The 20592-nt window shown below is 31.2% G+C and overlaps 1 protein-coding gene across 6 annotated transcripts in view; it reads left to right on the forward strand.

The window, feature by feature from the left end:
- LOC143076586 (uncharacterized) overlaps positions 1-20227 on the forward strand; it is a 23908-nt gene extending 3681 nt beyond the window's left edge. For 3 of the 6 annotated variants that reach the window (XM_076252406.1, XM_076252408.1, XM_076252407.1), the window contains exons 2-17: positions 1393-4147; positions 5394-6044; positions 6502-6722; positions 7222-7443; positions 7656-7704; positions 8231-8392; positions 8950-9003; positions 10461-10508; positions 11161-11225; positions 12324-12404; positions 12728-12949; positions 13336-13934; positions 15878-16005; positions 16529-16615; positions 17308-17361; positions 18464-20227. In XM_076252406.1, the coding sequence (XP_076108521.1) occupies positions 1397-4147; positions 5394-6044; positions 6502-6722; positions 7222-7443; positions 7656-7704; positions 8231-8392; positions 8950-9003; positions 10461-10508; positions 11161-11225; positions 12324-12404; positions 12728-12949; positions 13336-13934; positions 15878-16005; positions 16529-16615; positions 17308-17361; positions 18464-18559 (5490 nt within the window). In that variant the 5' untranslated portion in view covers positions 1393-1396 and the 3' untranslated portion in view covers positions 18560-20227. Of the gene's footprint in view, positions 1-100; positions 125-1392; positions 4148-5393; positions 6045-6501; positions 6723-7221; positions 7444-7655; positions 7705-8230; positions 8393-8949; positions 9004-10460; positions 10509-11160; positions 11226-12323; positions 12405-12727; positions 12950-13335; positions 13935-15877; positions 16006-16528; positions 16616-17307; positions 17362-18463 lie in introns of those variants that run through there. The other 3 variants (XM_076252402.1, XM_076252405.1, XM_076252403.1) reach the window with 3 other exon arrangements.
- Positions 20228-20592: the final 365 nt, after the last annotated feature.

The raw sequence follows: 20592 nt of genomic DNA on the forward strand, positions 1-20592 counted from the left end.
TTTATTAATCTAGATAAAAGATAGAGTTTAAATGGCCATCAGTTCCGTTAAAACAAACGTTAGATAAACTGCCTTTAACATGTTTAAAGTTGACATTTTTACCCGACAAGCTTACCATGCTCAGGTATGTTAAGTATTTTAAATGACAATTCAAAACCTACACATATATTATCTTTATTTTATTTTATTTAAACAACTTATATTATTGATTGCAAAAATACAGCTTTATGCTTTTCTAAAATTTAAAAAGCTAATAATATAATAATTTTGTAGACACAGGTTAAAAAATGTAATATTCTAATATCCATGATATTTAGCACTGTGATTTTGTAACTATGGTTACAGCGATACTTATTTGGAGGGAGATGGAAAGATCTAGGGAAAACATGGAAAAAGACATATTTTTTTCTCACCAAAATTAGTTATGAATTATTACATGTATTATAAACTAATATGACCTTTAACAATCAATTTATGAAACACCTCAGTCTGAGTCAGAATCATCCCTTTAAATTTAGGTACAATGAACAAGTATAAGTGAAAGTTTAGAAAATAAATTTGATTGTTTTCATTTGGTCATACTTAAATTATATAAATTTTGTTGATTTCAAATTACAAAATTGTATCTTGAAAGGGGATTTTCACATGTTTCATGATACACATGATACACACATGATACACATGATACATGTAGCAACAAAAATATCTTCGAAAGATTACAAACCTCAACTTTTAAATTTCAATATTTTGTTGTATTTCAAAAATCGGACAAGGATGTCCAGTCATGACAGTATACATGGTATATTAAAATTATATGTATACACCTCTGGCTTTTTCTGATATTCTATTTGTTTTTGAATTGGCTGACATTAGAAACGTTCACCATCTATCTTGTCAATGCTTGTGTTTTGAAGTATTTAAATGTTGATATTTTCTTGACCCACTGCCATGATTTCCAGTTTGTTATTTATTAGTATATAAATATAATTTTCTACCTTTGTGAAATAAAAAGAGGCCTGCCATCGCCTGGTATTCTACACCTCCACAAATGACAGAGGCAAGCGCAGTAGGATCGAAGAAGGGTTTGACATCGACAACCCAGACCTACTGTACACACCACCACACACATCACCCGTCCTCAACGCAGATTCCAAAGAGGCAATACAAACAGCCATGCTAGCAGCACGACCTGATACTCCGTACCAGCAACACCAACGCAGTCTGAGTAACATGAAGGCCAAAAGACAAACAGACACCGGTCTTTAAAATAGGTTATTCCAGTCCGCAATATCCAGACAGGATAGCCGGACGTGAAACATCTGCATATCATCATTTGTAAATTTTTAGCTTTTACAGTATCATGAGTATATTGCAATTTTTTTTATTTTTCAGAAGAATGGAGTCTCCTCCAGCAGAAGAATCAAATCAGGTTGAAGATATTGGTGCAATCGGTGACACTGCCAAGACAACAAAAATAACAGAGCAAGACACTGATTCCTTTAAAGACAGGACTGAAATTCAGCAAGACCGTCAGTCTCCTAAAGACATAAGAACTGACATTCCAGGAGACACTGAGCCGTTCAAAGACATTAAAACTGAGATTCAAGGAGACTCTGAGCCTTCTGAAGACATCAGAACCGAGAGTCAGGAAAATGATTATGAAAATGACACTTTTGAAGATGAAGGTTCAGAAATAACTGAATCCATAAAGGAAGAGATTCAATCTGAATCTGAAAGCTGTGATAGTAAAACATTAGGCTCAGACAATGGTGACATTTGTCATAATATTTTCTCAAGTGAAAATAAAAAAGATGAGACAGGAATTGTGGCTGAAATAAGTGAGAGTCATGATAGTAAGAATAAAGAAGAAATTGAATTGGAGGATAAAAGTCAGCAATCGTCTAAAGCAGTCACAGAATATCATCAATATGAAAATGTTGAAATCACTACTGATGAGGACGACGAAAAAAAAGAATTTAAAGTAGATGAAACGATTACAACAACTGAAACGCAATCAAGAACTGATATTGGTGCAGGACAAGATGATACTAAATCAAGCATAGTCGTTGGAGCGGGAAAAGATGAACATGCAAGATCTGATATTGGTGAGGGAGTAGATGAACCTAAATCAAATGAAGAGAAAGTACGTTCAGAGGAAAGCATTGTAGATGATGATGAAAATGGAAACTTTCAGGAAATACCAGAAGAACTTTTGATGGTCAAGCAGAATACTGTTACTGACCATGGCGATTCTGGAAGTGATACTAATCAGATCGATGAAAGACTTAGCATTAAATCGGAAGATAATTTTGAGTCCTTTGATCCTTCATTGGGCAATGTGCAAAATATAAAAAAAGATACTTTAGATGAAAAAGATACAAATTTAGATAAACCTGAGACTGAGCTAGTTGTCATGGAAACTGATTTTAAACCAGAGAAAAAGGAAGATGAAGAAGATTTAGAATCTATGAAGGATGAAAAAGATGAAGATGAGGATAAAAGCAGTGCCACTGACACTAGCAATTTGGCAAATATAATCGTCAAACATGTCCTCGACACAGCTGTGTCTACTTTTAATAATGATACTTCCTTCTCTTCTGACGAAGGACTTGAAAATGATGAAGGGTCAGTATCAAAAGAAAGGCTAACAACTGAAGGAGATGGAAGTCAAGGTAAACATCAAAATGACACAGATGAGAATGAAAGAGATGAAAGAAAAGAACAGCTGGAATTACAAATAGACATTGATTCATTGACTAGAGAAGAATGCCTGCCCTCTGGTGCTGAAAGTGGAGATGGACAGGAAGTTGAATTTGATGAGAATGGGAACAGAAGAGGGGAGCCTGAAGTAACATCACATCCAGTTGCCATGGAGATTGCAGTTTCTATGGTCATTGATAGAAAAGAAGCAGAAGCAACTCGGGTAACAGATCAGATCCAGGAAGACATTAAAGAAATTTCTGAGCACATTAGTTTAAACGATACAATCGAAACGGAACAAAATGTTTCAAGAACTGTTGAAAACGGAGTTGAACATTTGTCTTCTGAAAATGAGGCAGATATCCAAACATCAGTTGAACCACAAAAGAAAAACATTTTCCTTGAACAGCAACCATGTGAAGATGAAGAGGCTTGTGGTAGTCAAGGGATGCCCAAACTTGATCCTCTTCCAAATTATCCAGACTATCCAATTAATTACGGAAATTATAAAGTTTGTCGTAAGTTGTCTCCCCGTGAAAAGGAATGTATAATAATTGATACAGGTGAAATATTAACATGTAAGAATAAAAGCCAGGAGCAGACAGGCACACTTCAAGGTCAATCTGACCTAAGTGAGAATGTTTGCAATCGTTCAAGTACACCACAAGAAACAATGAACAACTCTAGGGAAATATTTGGAATTGAAAATAATCGTTCTCCACAAAGAAATGGAGAGAACTCATTTAGAATAATGAAAAATTCATACGATTTAAGGCAAAGCCCTGTTACGTCTCCAAGGGACCAGTATAAGGCAAACAATATAGCAAGAGATCAAACTGCTAGTCATCCAAATGTGCCAGAAAATATTGGCTATGCTCATGTTAATCTTTCACAATCAAATCCAGACGAAGATACTGGAACGTCAAGTGTTCCAGCAACCCAGCATGTGTTATTCAAACATCATGATGATCATGATTATGAAACAAGCAGACGACAGTTAAGAAATGAAGAAAATTTACAAAAACTGAACAATGAAAGTGATTTAAGGCACGGAATGCAGCCAGGAGGTAGAATTACACACATGGACTACTCACCGTCAAGAAATCTATACAATACACAAGGGGAAATTGATTTATCAGATCCAAGTGTTATGGTAAGATACCAAAGAAACATTCTATCACAAAATTTATATCAAAATTTAGGCAATGCTTCTGCGCCAGAAGTGAGTATGGATCATTCCCATTCTACCGATCCTTTGAGGATGTCGGAATCAGAATCGGCTTTATTGTCACAAATGTATGCCAGATATGGAAACTTGTCCTCACAAAGCAGAAATATGACTGGTTCTTACAGTGACGAGAGAGAGATCTCAACCTCAACAGATGCAGTATCGACCCCTCCAAGATCAGGCCCTGTACCTGGCTATAGAACCTTACATGAACAACAGGTAAAACAATAAGACATGATAACTTAAAGTACATTTGTAATGTTAACATTGGTTAACATGGTAAACTAACTTTAAGATTTCAGAAATTCTTTAATGGTGATGGTTGATAAGTCTATTTCAGTTGTTTTCATTCAGATTTAATATATGTAAAAAAAATCATTTAAGGATGAGATTCAAGTTTGAACCTAGCGAGTCATATCTCTGTGTCAACAATTTATTTTGATATTTTGAAAATTAAGTGTTTAAGTCAAAAAGTTTTGTTTAATTTATTCTCATCGTAGATACATGTATTGCTTATGAATATAATTACTTTAAAAGAACTTATGTGATCATAACTTGTTTACAAATTAAAATTTTCTCCTAAGGCCAAATAAAAAAGTATGTGTGGTTCCAGTTACATCAGAAAAAAGGTTAGGGTAGGTAGGTAGGGATTTTTTTTTAATTTTATGTTGGTTTTTTTTACATTGAGTCTATGGGAGCAACATTATGACTTTAACAGTGCTTAATGAAAAATGACAATAGAATCTTTAGGGTAGGCTATTTTTAAGCCGAAAAAGTAGGAAGGGTATGGTTACTGGAACCACACATATATTTTTATTTGGTCTAACTTAACATTATTGGAGATAAAAAAAACTAGAATGCCATCAAAAACACCCAACTTATATTAAAGTTAAAATATCCTTTTATTAATATGAATATACATGCATGCAAGTTTTTACAGTTAATTAGAATTAGGCTAGAACATTTTATCAATCAAGACAAATATTACAATACCTTTATCATTCTAAAAATAACTCTAGGTCAAGCCAGGTATTGTACCTTTATTGAATTATTGAATTATTGGATGTTAAGATTATTAGATAAATAATTGATTAATAACATAAAAGTTACAACATGTCCATATTGGGGTGTAACAGATTTTTTCCAAAGTACAGGTCTGTACAATACCATTAATTGCCTTGCACTACACTGAAATTGATATGCATGTATAACTAAACATGCTAAAAGGGATGATCTATCAGTATGTCAACAAATTTTGGAAAAGATTGACACTTTAATATATAAATGTTTAAAGAGCAAATTTATGAAATCTGTATTTCTTATCTCTTAAACTTCTTATAAACAAGCATACACAATTGTCTAATGTTGAAGACTGTATTTTGTTTCTTTTTATTCTTTGGTTGCTGTCTAGTTGACATATATATCTCAAAATTAATCCAATTGTATATGTTCTCTATTTCTTCAGAACACATGGATGCAGATGTTCAAAACATTAGAAGAAAAACATCAACTTGATCTCCAACAACAGAATCGACTTCACAAAGAATCTTTGTTTAACTTACAACAGCATATGGAAAATGAACTATTTGACCAACAGAAAAACTTCCGTCAGAAACTGACCACACATAAAGAAGCACTTTCACACCCCCTTAATCGCTCATTAAGTCCTATAAATTCTGTTCATGATGAACATAGTAAATCTTATTCACGGATGAATGATTCTCAAATTTCACGTACAGCTGAAAATCTCCCCCAAGGAAGAGATGGTACTTTATCATATCAAGAAACATTTCAGACCCACAATTCCTTGCTTCGCAATCGTTCACCATCTTGGCGAGAAATTTATAAAGAGATACGTGGCGTTGATGCAAGTGATTGTGATGAAGATCACTCACCAAGAGAAACTGTTAGAAGGTCACTAGATAGAGATTTTTCCAATTCACCTGAAAGGTCAAGGTCAAACATTGAAGGACAAGGTCAAAAGGAGAATAATTTGACAAGACAATCTTATTCACCAAGGGAAAGACCTTCAAGGTCAAGTCATCAAGAACCACCAAGAGCTGGTGTTTATAGCAGTCCTATGCCAATCTTGAGGGGGAAAGTAAACAACACTGAGGTACTAAATTAATTAGATTTCGTGATCCACATGTAAATCCTTTCTTTAATCAAGTAAACAATGATAAAGTAAAAAATAAATTCAGAAAGAAATTATTTAAAATCTCATTTTAGATTATTGAAAACATTATTGTTATGCAGCATTTCCTGAAATCACAATATCTAACATTTTTGTCCATAGTTCTAAATCTTCTATGGGATGCCCTCAGATCCGCAGAGTTCATTTTGTTGATTAGGATGAATTTAACCACCACTGACTGTTTTTTGGGTTGTTGGGTTGATTGATGTCTTGTTGGTTTTAGCTCTACATGTACATATTCTTTTATTCATACAAATTTTACTATTTTGGCAGATGACATTATTTCGCATACATATGAATTATGAAATTATTTGCACATTTTTAAAATAAAATGAATTATTTTTTCGATTTTCATTTTTTGTTTTTGTTAATCCAACAGCAAGAGATAGAACCAACAGTGACACCTCCAAGAAGAGATGACAGAAATTCTAATAATGGTGACAGAATAACCTCCCCTTCAATGAGTGAGAAGAAACAGAGTTCATCACTACAGCGTCTGTTAGAAAGTCACCACCAAGAACGACTACAGCAGCAGGCACAGAGAGATGTGGAGCTTGCTGGAGATCCTACTAATGCTGATGATGTATTTTTATCTGCAAGGTAAAAATAAAAGCTAATTGTGAAAATACATAAAAAAAGATGGGGTATGATCGCCAATGAGACAACTCTTCACAAGAGACCAAATGACACAGATATTAACAACTACCTTCAGCAATGAGCAAAGCCCATACCGCAAAGTCAGTTGCATGAGGATATTGATTGACGGTCTTCATATTTGTATTCCTAAAATTTTATGTCCTTTCTTTCTTTTCTTTAGCTCTCCATTGTTCTCTATTTTTTCTTCTTTTTTTTTGTGAATTGTTTACTATTCTGTGCTTTAGTTTAAAGTCTATATTTCATATGACCATACATACCCTTCTTAATCATTCTACTGCACTCTATACCATATAAGAAGGTGAAACTAGAAAAAAATAACTTGGTAAGTAGTAATAATCATTAAAATGTAGGACAGGAATCTGTTATGACTTTTTTTTAAATTCTAAAAGATGATTCAACATTTCCTATCCCATCTTGTAATTTATTTTATTTTGTGTTCCAGCACTAGAGTTAGTTTACGGGAGAAGCATGCTAAACATATGGCAGACTTACGTGAATACTATGAGAAAGAGCTACGTGAACTGAGAGGTTCCTTACTTACAGATATGACAGAACAAACGCCGTACAAAAGAGTTTCTAGTGAGAATCAGAATCTAGTCATAGAAAATCGTCTTCTCAGAGAAAAAATACAGGACATGGAAAATGGAACCACAGTTATAACTAGGTAAAATTAATAAAATATAAGTAATTAGAATTTATGATAAGTTTTAAACCAGAACTAACATTTTATATGTAAAGAATCAACATATAGTATTGTTAATTTGAGATATCTTTATAAGTATATATATATGTTTATTTTAATAATTTTTTGATATTTATGATCATATTTTGAATGAAATTTAAAAAAAAAAACGTATGATATTTTTGATTTTACAGGCAGTGCAGAGAATTGGAACAGATAAACCATGGACTAGAAATTAGAGCAGTAAGTATGTTAAATCTGATGCGGTATTTATTCAATAACCTAGCAATGTATTCTATCATTAGAAAATAACAGGAAATCTGGTGGATTGGTAGAAACAAATATGAGTCTGACATCTTCTGGTAGTATCTAAAATTAAATTAAATCTGCACTCTGCATTCATTCAAAATTTTGTATTTATCTTTTCTTCTTTATGCAAATGAGAAGCAAACTTTGTCAGAGATATGTTTAGTCAGGTACAGTTTACATATACCTGTAGTTTTGACTGCATTTACCAGTTTTGTTGATAAAACGATCTTTTTGCTTATGATTCAATATGACAAAATTGCTGTATTAAAGTATAAAATAAAATCACAAAAAGACTGAAGTCCAAGAAAAACTCAAAACGAAAAGTTCCTAATCAAATGGCAAAATAAAAGCTCAAACACATCCAACAAACAGATAACAACTTCTTGATTGTGACTTAGTATTTTTGTTCTATTTGTTGCCTTCTTTTCTAATGTAATATTAATATTTTTTTCCATTACAGAAAGAATATGCAGAAAATTTGAATGAATCCCAGGCCAAGTTGAATAACTTTAGAAATAAAATGGAAGAATTACAGTTTTATTATAGAGAGAAGGATGAATCTGCAGAGCAGTTAGAATTCCAAGTTAAACATCTAAATGATAAGATTAGAGCTGCCAAAAAGGTCAGTTCAGTAGAATTAAAAATTCTAATTTGTCTTTCTCTTTACTGAAAAAAGAAGGCAGGATGACCAAGATTTATGTAAAAAAAAAGATAAAGATATTGAAGAAAGGTTCAAATGTTGCCCTACACTATGCTAAGTTTTGTATGGAAACCAATCACATTAAATTTAGATTATTTTCCTTACTTTGAAGAAGAACGAAACATTTTGTCTATGAAATTATTTTATATAATTCTAAATCATTTGGGATTCAGCTTTTAAAAGTTGACAAGCAAATTTTCCCTATGAATAATGTTAATATTAAAATTACTTTAAAATTTAGCATGCCACCTTTTATAATATGTCATAAGTTTTCCCAGTAAATCACTATCGTTTATAAAGTTGACATTTTCAATTTTATTGTCATTGTTTAATACGTTCGGAAATCAAAACATCTTTTTTTGGTAAACTGGAAATCAGATAAAATGGACTGATTTAATGTATTTAAAGAATCTGTAACTTAACAATGTTTAATGCTATTTTATACAATTTCAAACAATTTTCTGTGTTTCACCTTTTAGACTAATCAAGAGCTTACTGACCAAATCCAGAGGGAAAGAGGAGTTTTACACAAGGTTAGGTCTAGTCAGTGTAGTGATTACATTTTTTAGAGGTTGTTGATAATCAAACTGGGCAAATGTATCCATCTTTTTATGCCCCACCTACGATAGTAAAGGGGCATTATGTTTTCTGGTCTGTGCCTCCGTTCGTCCATCTGTCTGTGCGTCGGTTCGTTCGTCTGTGCGTCCGTCTGCTTCAGGTTAAAGTTTTTGGTCAAGGTAGTTTTTGAAGAAGTTGAAGTCTAATCAACTTGAAACTTAGTACACATGTTCCCTATGATATGATCTTTCTAGTTTTAATTCTAAATTAAAAGTTTTGACCCCAATTTCACGGTCCACTGAACATAGAAAATGATAGTGTGAGTGGGGCATCCGTGTACTTGGGACACATTCTTGTTTAAAATTATTGCAGGCCAGATAAAAGAATAGTGAACCTAATGTTTGTGCTATGTTGAATAGTTTTAGCAATTTAAACAAGAGTCCTGAAACACATATGGGTTATTTTTTTAATAAAAGAGATTACTGTGGATTTATTATTATTCGTTGGATACCAATTTTCGTGGTTTTCGTGGGAACAGGTGAACCACGAAATTAAATGTTCAACGAACACCGAATTTTCTATAGGCTTGTATGCAGATTTTGGCATAACCACGAAATTAAATATCCATGAACAGGTAAATTTTTCTCAATCCACGAAAATTGGTAGCCACGAAAATAAATGAATCCACAGTACCTTATGTATATATCAATGAGGCAGCAACCTACAACGCAAAGAGCAAAATTACATCTAGAGGTTAATGTCTTGTACTTTGTTTTAGTACAGGAGAAAATGATATTTTCACTCTTATGATAGATATACATAGATATAGGAAGATGTGGTGTGAGTGCCAATGAAACAACTCTCCATCCAAATAACAATTTAAAAAAAAGTAAACCATTATAGGTCAATGTACGGCCTTCAACACGGAGCCTTGGCTCACACCAAACAACAAGCTATAAAGGGCCCCAAAATTACTAGTGTAAAACCATTCAAACGGGAAAACCAACGGTCTAATCTATATAAAATTTAAAAAAACGAGAAACAAGAAATGTATATGTATTGGCTCTTTACCAAAATAAATTGTAAAAAAACTTTAGGACAACACCATTTGTTTTGTATTTATTATAAACTAATGTTGTTTATTTCTGATTGAATGATAAAATTGAAAATTTGAAAATCTTTTCCTATAAATAAATTGGAGAACAAGAATATTATACATGTCTATGAAAAGAGAGTTTTTGAGCTCAAATCAAATCACCAAGTTGATAATATTAGTGTGTACAATATTTTATTGTTAACATATTTTTTTTATTAGGATGGGAAAACAAATGAATTTCCCCTGTACATCATTGTACATGTTTATAACAATATTGATTGTTTATATTAAATTGATTCATATCTTGAAATATAGAAAATTGTTTTCTTATTTAAGATTTCAGACAAGTGTGAAGCAGCTGAAAGGGATCAACAATTGATAAAGGTAATATCTATGTACAATAATCAGGTAAAAGGGAACACAACTAAAACAACCAACTGTATTTTATAAATATCTAACCAAATAGTATTCTCAACGAGCAGTATGTGATCATTGGATTTGTTTAAGGAATACTGTAATATTTTTTCTGTCTATGAAGAAATAACATAAAAAATTTGGTGCACACTGAATAACGCACATAGCGGGTTATTTAACAGTGTGCACCACATTTTTTATGTTATTTCGAATAGACAGAAAAAATATTACAGTCATTTCTTATAATCTAATTCTAAATTCCATTTTAAACCGTAGAAACCTTGAAAAAACGTTGATGACGTCACGGTCACATGACTAAATTATGTCTATGGGCTCATAACAAAATAACGTCAGCCAATCAAAAGACGTGTAACATCCAAAATTAAATTATTTTATCTTATTTGATTTAAAAGAATTATCATTAAACACTTTATAACTATTAGCCAGCTGTAATAAAAAAAAAAATCGTCAGAAGTGAAAAAGTCGGATATTTATTGGCATTAGAAACTATTATTTGTATGTCCAAAACTAATGCATAGTTTTCTGTCATTTTTCATTGCTCAGCTTCATAACACATAAATGTTCAGTAATTTGAACAAGTTGTTTGGGTTTTTTTTCACAGGAATCTTTATCAAATACAGAAAACAAGTTGTATGATGCAAGAACAGAAATAGTGGAACTTAAAAGGTATTTGTTTGTGTGATATAGTGGAGATTATTGCCTAAAATACAATGTGACAGCAACCTTAAGGTGGTACCTAACACTTTCACTAAAATTAAGTTGGCTTGTTTAATTTTCATAAAGTTTTGTATTTACTTTGACACTTTAACAAAAATAAAAGTTTTATAAATTTGAACCAACTGTTTTGTCAGAAAAATTACACTGGTTATATAGCAATTTGTCAAACACCAATTTTGATCATTGAGAAGCTTAATATTCCTTTTTCAACACAACGTAATTAAAACGTTTAGCTGACTTTACAGAGTTATCTCCCTGTAGTGTTAGGTACCACCTTAACAATACATTGAAACCAAAATTAACATTTTCAGGTCAATATTCAATGACAGACTTAAATCCAACATACATGTATCATATACCTCTAGCTCTAGTGTTGAGAAGATACCAAAGAGAAAATCAAAAATGTTTGTCAAAAGACAAAACCACAACCAAAGAGAAAAATAATAAAAAGACTAATAACTTTCCACAAAAAAATACACAGAAAACCAAAGATTGAACAACAAAAATACCAAAAACAAGGGTATACCCACATGCTGAGGAAGGTTAAAAAATCAAACTGAGTCAAGGCAGGTTTATAAATGAAGTCAAAATATACTGAGTATTTGCCATTTACATAAATACCTTGAATATTAGGAAAGGAATGAAAACTGTTAACTATGATTTATTTGTATCAGTAAATTAATGTAGGTTTATCATCTCAATTCTTAAGTTTGCCCAGCTCATATGTAATTTTAGGATTAAGCTACATATACAAATATTTAATTAAACAATTCTTGTTAACACTTTATGGACTTTTTCTGCAAACTCTTTAGAAATTACCATACACATGACGTTTAACCGGAGCAGTATTAATTTGATTGCCTATCAAGTATATGAATAAAGATAGCTGAATGTAGGATTGAATCTGAAATGACCAGTTGCAAGGAAAATTATACACTTACAGTATATGCAGTTGTATTTTAGAAGTAGATGATAAGAATTTGAAGCATAAAAAGTATTGGAAGTGTTTATTTTTTTATAAGAAAAATCAAATATTGTAATTTTCAGAACTGTTTCAAAGTTGGAATTAGAAAATAAAAGATTATCCAGAGAAAATGACAACTTACATAGGAGAATGCAGACTGGAAAGTGAGTACTGTCATAAATATCTGTCATATGGACATCAGGTATTATGTATGAAAATTTAAGGACTCATATCAAGAAAATGCAAGGACTCATATCAAGAAAATGCAAGGACATCTTTTTTTGATGTTTTTAATCTGAAAAACCCAACAACATAACACAATGTGACATTATACAAAATCTCATCACAAATTTATATTTGTTTTAAAAAATTGCTTAAAAACATTGTATTAAAGTCATTTCTTTTTATCATTTTCACATGTGAAACAAAAAAAATGATTTTTTTAGATTTTATAATTTCAACTAATTGATACATATTTTTCTTACAGCAGTTCTATTCTCCATGGGAGTTTTCATGATTCTTTTGAATCCCCAACATCAGATTATGTGCCATCCCCAAAAAGAGAGACATCTACAGTCACTGTCAAATCTCCAAGGGGAGTTAAATCTCCTAGAAGTGAAGCAGGTTCAAGGTCAAATACTAGGAGAGATAACTCTATGTCAGAAAGGGAGAGAATGAATGGTTCTTTAGGAGATTTGTCTGTTCAAAGGTAAATTATGATAATATTTGCCTGTTATATAGAACATGTAGAAGTAATGTGGATTTTATTTTCTTAGGATACCAATTTTCATGAATTTCAAGGGTAAAGCTGAACCACCAATTTGTATGTACACATGACAAAAAAAATCATATTGTGACTGACAATATCAATATGCAGACAACCTGATAATAGGTACATATCAAATGTAGTCTAAGGGTCTTGAAAATTTTTTTTTTTTTTAGTTATGAAGGGATTTCTGAAAACTTGAAAACAGTGACTCCAATGATTCCAACCTAAACAGTGCAATTTATCATTTATAAAGTTAAAATAAAACTTTGATATTCTGTCAAGTTAATAATGACAATATTTATAATCTGTTGTATATCTTTTGACAGCTCTTCCAGATCCAAATCACCATTAAGAAATAGTGCAAATGGATATGAACAATTAGGTGATAGTGTGCTAGAAAGTAGTATTGATCAAATTGATACTTCCACAGTATCTCCTGTGATGAGGGCGGAGCAGGATCTATACAGACTCAGGGATATGATGCGAACAATTGGACAAAGTCCAAATGAACCTCCAAAGTTCAAATTGAAGAAGAAATTTTACGGAAGTGATATTCAGACTCAGACTAGAAATGGTGATTTTTCTCCTGGAAGTAGTCCAAAAATTCAGAGAAAAAAATCACCATCAAGTTCACCGAAAACAAAATCAACACAATCAAGACGTTCTCAGGATAGTAGTAATGGTATTTTGAATAACTCTTCCGCAAGGGGTCAAAGGCCACCTTCAAAATTATCGGTAAATCCAGATGAATATTCAAGTCCAACTAGGTTTGATATTAGTACGGATAAAAATAAATCAAATGGTGTTATTCCTAGGAGACATCCCGGGGATGGTGAGCCACAGAGAGACGAAAACAAACCATCGAACAAAAGTGCACAGAGTTCAAAAGTCAAGAAATCCAAAAAGGTTTTAAATGGTAGTCATGGTGAGTAGTATAAAAGATGTTTTATTTCCATTAAGGTGGTACCCAACACTTTCACTAAAATTAATTTGGCTCGTTTAATTTTCATAAAATTTTTACAAAGTATTTACTTTGACTCTTTAATAAAAATTGAAAAAATTGAAAAAATTTGAACCAAGCGTTTTATCAGAAAAATTACACTGGTTATATAGCAGTTTGACAAACACTAATTTTGATCATTGAGAGGCTTTATATTGCCTTCACACCGCAACGTAATTAAAACGTTTAGCTGATATTACAGAGTTATCTCCCTGTAGTGTTAGGTACCACCTTAAACATGTTAAATGGTCTCACAAAGAGCATAGTTCAATATAAGACAATAACAAAAAGACACAACAACAGTTCTTGTCCATTCGTTTTTGATGCGTTTTGTTATTTGATTTTGCCATGTGATTATGGACTTTCCGAATTGATTTACCTCTAAGTTCAGTATTTTTGTGATCTTACTTATCTCTAGTCTAACATTCATACAAAGAAAAGAAAAAATTATAGATAAAAGATGATAGCCTTATACAAAATATTTGACAAAAAAAAAACTATACCCAAATAGCTCATTTCACAAAAAAACTGTTTTAAAATAGCTAACCAATATTACTCGAAAATTTAACCCAGTCCAAACCAATGTTTCTAGCAACAGGCTTTTAAAGGTGATGTGGATTTTGGCACAAACTGCTTTAAACAGATTGAAATTTAACAAAATAATGTAAAGTACTGTAAATTCAGAAATTATTGCATGCATTTATTATTGCGATTTTGTCAATTTAGACTTAAATGCGATTTTAATTTTTACGAATTTGAGAAAAATCGTGTTTAATTCATATAAAAGTTTTAAAAATTATTGCGTTTACAACTCTGTCGCATTCTTCGCAATAATAAAATGGTCGCAATAATTTCCAAGTAAGTAGTCAAATTGAGAAAATTTTATTGAAAGAGAGGTGAATGATACCAGAGGGAATCTCCAACTCATAAGTTGAATATAAACTGCCAACTAGCATCCTGTTAAACAGGGGAAATTGAAATACATGTACCATCTTGTTTCTAAAAATTATAGCATCACATCCATAACATAATCTATAAGAAAACCATTTCAGATAGCATCACATTATCATGATTCTAAAAGGCCCTTGGAAGAACACTGACCATGACTACTAGAAAAGACCAACAGACAAACAATAGTACACAAAACACACACATAGAAAACTACAAACTTAGTAATTGCATGCACTTTCACAAATAGAGTTAACATGGTTAATGCAGTTTTAAGCAGATTTAGTATTACAAAGATTATTTCCTGATGCAAAATTGTCCACCCACCTGTCAAAATCATGGCGTGCATTTGTTAGATATGTCAAAAATTAAAACCATTTATTTTAAGATACATGTTATCCAGACATCATGGAATCAGCAGTTCCAGTATGAACATACGATAAAGAAGGCTTCTCTAATTCTTCGTCAATTTATCCCTTTCTGCACCCATTGTATAAAAAAATTTAATCAACGTGTGGTTAGTTTGATCTCAGTTCTTCATTTGTTAAAATCTGATTATGACATTGAATTTTCTTGTTTTCCTCTGAATTACCGATTGTGAAGGCATGAAAAAAGGCGACCATGCCTGATGACGTCACATAGAAAGAACACATCTTTTTGCAGATCAGTCACAAAGAAGGAATAAGTTTGCCTGCATATTGTTTGAAAATCATTAGAGAAACAAATTCTACCACCAAATCTCATGTAATACGATATTTATCCACTCTCAACTGTTAAGGCAAGCCTCACCTTATAAATTTGAAAATTTAACTGTCTTGAGTGGATATATATCGTATTACACTTGATGTAGTGGTAGAACCTATATTTATATCTAGTTTGGTATATATGTATATATAATATATTTACCTATTTTCCTTCAGATTCTAGAAGTGAGGTTGAAGATACCTTGAATAGGATACGATCAGGTGAATATGTGACACGGCCTGAATGGGAGGATCTATATACCTCAATGGCAAAACCATCAGACAACCAACCTGTCCAGCCAATGGTATGAATTTTGTTTATATGATTTTGATATATTAAAAAAACTAGTAAAAAGACAAAGAAATTTTGCTATACTCTCTAAATTCAATATACAATATTCATTCAAATTCTTGTCCATTTCTATGATCCTCAGTACATCTTTTGACAACACAAAGGGTGAAGAAAGAAGATGTCTTATAAATACATGTATATATAAATCATGGAAACGACAATCTAACTTCTCCAGTACACAAAAAGCACTAAAAGGTCACAATAAAACAAAAAAAATTGAAAAACCATAAACAATACATGTACAAATGTATTATCAATAACAGATATTGATTGCAAAGAGTGATTCACTGTAATGAGAGATACATTTAGTGAAATTTGAATTTGATGAAAATAAACCACTTTATCCACTCCTGATGAAACTAAAGATTTTTAGAAGAGTAAATAAATTGATAAATTGAGTCTTTCTGATGTTTTAAATCTCTTTATTCCATAAAAAGGAATAGTTATTAATAATAACTTGTTTTGTATCATTGTAGCCAAGAGAAGAGAAGATTCGAGACAGATTATGTAATATTACAGATTTAGAACACAGATACGATGATCTCAGTGCTGAAAAGAGAACAGTAGGGTTTTTTGTATAATTATAGAAAATAATTAGAATAAATACACAAATTTCACAAGTGTTCAACCTATGAAACATTTGTCCTTTTTAGTCAAATTTAAAATGCAAAGCTCGCCAATCATTTTAAATATTTAAAATTTGACTGTCAAGAGTGGATAAATTTTGTATCACACAAGATTTTGTAGTGGAATCTGTTTCTCTAATGATTTTAGACGATAAGCAGACAATCTTTCGAACGACCTGCAAAAATGATGTGTTCTTTCTACGTGATGTCTCAGGCATGGTCTTCTTTTTATATTAACCTTTAAAAAAAAATTGCGGTGTATATTGGTATCATGTTGTCGTTGCACAGAAAGTTTACACCTGTCTAAGTTATGGTATTAATGTAGTGAAGTACATGCATACAAAAGAATAAAACTTCAATGCTTATTAAAATAATAAATAGGATTATTAAATTGGTTGCAATAAATAACTGAGATTTCCCAGTACAATAAAAAAACCAATAATTTCACTCCGCTGACATCATACGAATAAAATATTACTATGCACATTCATAAATTAATGTGTTGCTTGGTCAATTGTTGAATATTTTAATGTTCTTGAAATTCCTGTATCATCTTTAAAACAAGATAAGAAAGAACAACAAACTGAGGAGTTATATACCAATAACTGTTGGTTGATTTCTTTTTTCAGTTGGAGTCCACATTAAGTAGAATACCTATACATGGTAAAGGCAAACAGGAGAAGGTATGGAAAATAAGAATCAGTTAGGGCTATTCAATTTTGATTTATATGGAGGGAAGGAAGGGAAGTTTAATTATTGAATGTGGGTCATGTTTTTTTTTACAGTATGTACATATTAACATTATGCAAAATTATCTGAAAAAATTGTTCTTGGTTTTAGTAATATTTTGAAAGGCCCTTCTACCCTCTCAAACATCTTTTAATGGAATAGCCCTTATCAGGTTTTATACGTATTGATAATGTAGAATATCAAATATCAGTCAACATCTTAAGTTATTTGTTGATGATATAGTGCTGTATACTACCTTAAACTCTTCATATAGAGTTGAAATGGTGATTTTATAAAGAAATGATCCAAGTGATACAAACACAGAGAAAGATCAATACTTAATATAAGTGTTGAGACACTGGGATAACTGGATTTTTAGGGAGCATCTATTAGCTTTTTCAATGATTCAATGTTCTTTCAGGTCAATGCGTATTGGTTTTTCATACGGTATAAAAAAAAAAGTAAAGAGATGTGACATGATTGTCAATGAGACAGCTGTCCACCATAGTTCAAATGATGTGGATGTAAACAACTATAGGTCAACATACCATAAATGAAGCTACAAAATGTCTAAATAGGACAAATTGAGAAATCTTTCAATCATGTTGAAACTAAATACATACATTTTGCTTACCCCTTTCCTCTGTGGAATTTTTTTTCTTACATACTTGATTTGCATTGGATTTTTTCAATGAAAAAAAATCATCAGGTTTAAAGTATTAATGCATTTTGAAAATGAATACTTCATCAATGAAATTCAAATCAGATATTCTCATGAATATCCTTTTCATATTGGATACAAATTTGTTTAAATCTGATGCAGACATTTTGTAATCAAAGCATTTCAACTGAGGTACTACACTGGCGTCAGAAGGCATCATTATGGAGTAAAGGGGGTGGCGTCAAAAAGCGTCATTATGGAGGAAAGGGTTAACCATATCATATATAATGTAGACCATATAATTAGGGTAGAATTATAGCATTTATGACCATATCACTTTAGATCAGACAAAGAAACCAAATAATCTAGTCACTATTTAACTCATTTTTTTTCAGGAGAGAGTTGATGAAAAGTTGGATCAAGTAGAAAGAGAACTTGGATCCATCAGAATGTCACTGAAGAGATACAATGTGTTAAAAACTTCTATTTAAATTTTACACAAATTTTGTTAGTTATTTTTAGTTCACTATTTGTTAAAGTGAAACTAGAATATGTTCACTTTCTGCCATATTTGATTTCATTATTTTCTATCTGATATATATTGTTTGAAATATATCATATTTATAGTTTTTGATTTTATGGGTATTGCTTCATATTGGTTACATGTGTATTCTTAAAAAGTATGTTTCATATTTACTATAAATAAAACAATGCTAAAGAAGTTTAACAAAATTTCAAACAAATTTTTAGATTATGAGTCAATGAAAAAACTCTATTCAAAGAAATTTATAACATCTAAATGAAAGTGTAACTCTTTTTTTTTATTTGATTAATTTAATATTTTTTTGTATGTTATTCCATATATATAACTGTATGCTAAGTAACGATAACAAATCAACATTATATTTTGTATTAATTAAAGCAGTGCCATATATGTCAAAGGTATTATTTATTACTATTTTCTATTGCCCCTGTAATTGTAATCTGCCATAATCTTATTCAACATTAACACATACTTTTTTTCAGAAGGCTGCCAAGAAACTTGATCTGCATTAATTCATTAAGCATAAATGTATGTGAGAATTGATATATTTCTATAGGAATTAGACTAAATGACACCAACAGTATGTACAGCATCCCCTAAAAATAATCAAAATCCTTCAGATGCATTCATGTTTTTTTAACTTTGTATACACAGCATTAGATGTCTAGAGATTTACTATTGGTTGTCCAGTGCTAAATGGATATAACTATATCACTATGTATATGTAAAGTTCTGGATAACAACCTAGAGTAGAGTTATTTTTCAAGTGTGATTAGTAGTAAAAGGGGAATTAGCACGCACTGCAAGACATTAACTATTTTTCACATCAGAATTACTCATTGTATTACTGCCAAATATTGAATATTGAATATTTTACATTTTTAAGTAGTTGAATAATAGTTTAAAGTTCATTGACCTTTATCTTTTGTAATCTTATTTTTGATGTTCCATGGTCACTTTGTTGTTGTTTCTGTCAGATACACTACAAATTACTTAATGATTATCTTTTTTCATATTTATGAGAGTCTAGATTTGTGTATCCTTAACTTTTTAAGCCATATTTTTCTATTCTTTATTTGCTAGTTATTCTCTGTTTCATATATTTTAGCACACCTTTTTTCTCTGTTCTATATTTATTTAATAATATTATTAGATATATACCTGCTACAAAGGTCAAGCAATTAGGCAATCCAGTAGTTCATGTTTATTTCATGGGGTACTTGTTTTGTGGGTAAAGATAAACCCAAAATTTAAATGATTATTGAAATATCTGCATATATATAGGCTTCAATGCATACTTTGGCAAATCAAATATCCATGAATTCGCAACATTTCCTTAGTAAACAAACATAACTAAATCAAGTGAATCCACTGTAGCCCTTTTAACATAAAGGATCCCTGACTGAAATCCACAGATTACAAATCCCTCCCATATAAGTATGTCCATCCACTTTCTGGTCAGTATAAATGGTGTAGCTTAGGCCTTTTTATGTTTCAGTGATACTCTGCACATAATACACATACCTCTTGTAAAACTGCATCTGTATCATTTCTGTACACGTGATATGACATAACATATTTACAGATGTTAATTTATACTTGTTACACATGAATATTAAATAAAATGACAAAACTGATTATTTTTTGTTGTCATATATCTACAACAGGATTTACATGGGGTTCTACTCCATTGATTATCATTAGTTGTTGATACACGTAAATTTTGATGAATGCTTTGATGGATGGATGCAAAAAAATCTTTCAACCATGTTCAGTACAAAACATGTTAATGCTATAAGAACCTTACAATGTATTTGTCAGATGAACTAACTCACATGATAACAATCTGCAGAGAGACAATTCAAGGTTGTTTTTTTTTTTAAAGTAGTTGTTGTATAATTGATCACAAGTCAACTACCCACTGAAGACCCAAAAATGATGATGTTAACAACTACATGTACCTGAATGGCCTTCGTCATT

The sequence above is a fragment of the Mytilus galloprovincialis genome, chromosome 5, assembly GCF_965363235.1.
Source record: "Mytilus galloprovincialis chromosome 5, xbMytGall1.hap1.1, whole genome shotgun sequence".
NCBI classification, from domain to species: Eukaryota; Metazoa; Mollusca; class Bivalvia; order Mytilida; family Mytilidae; genus Mytilus; species Mytilus galloprovincialis.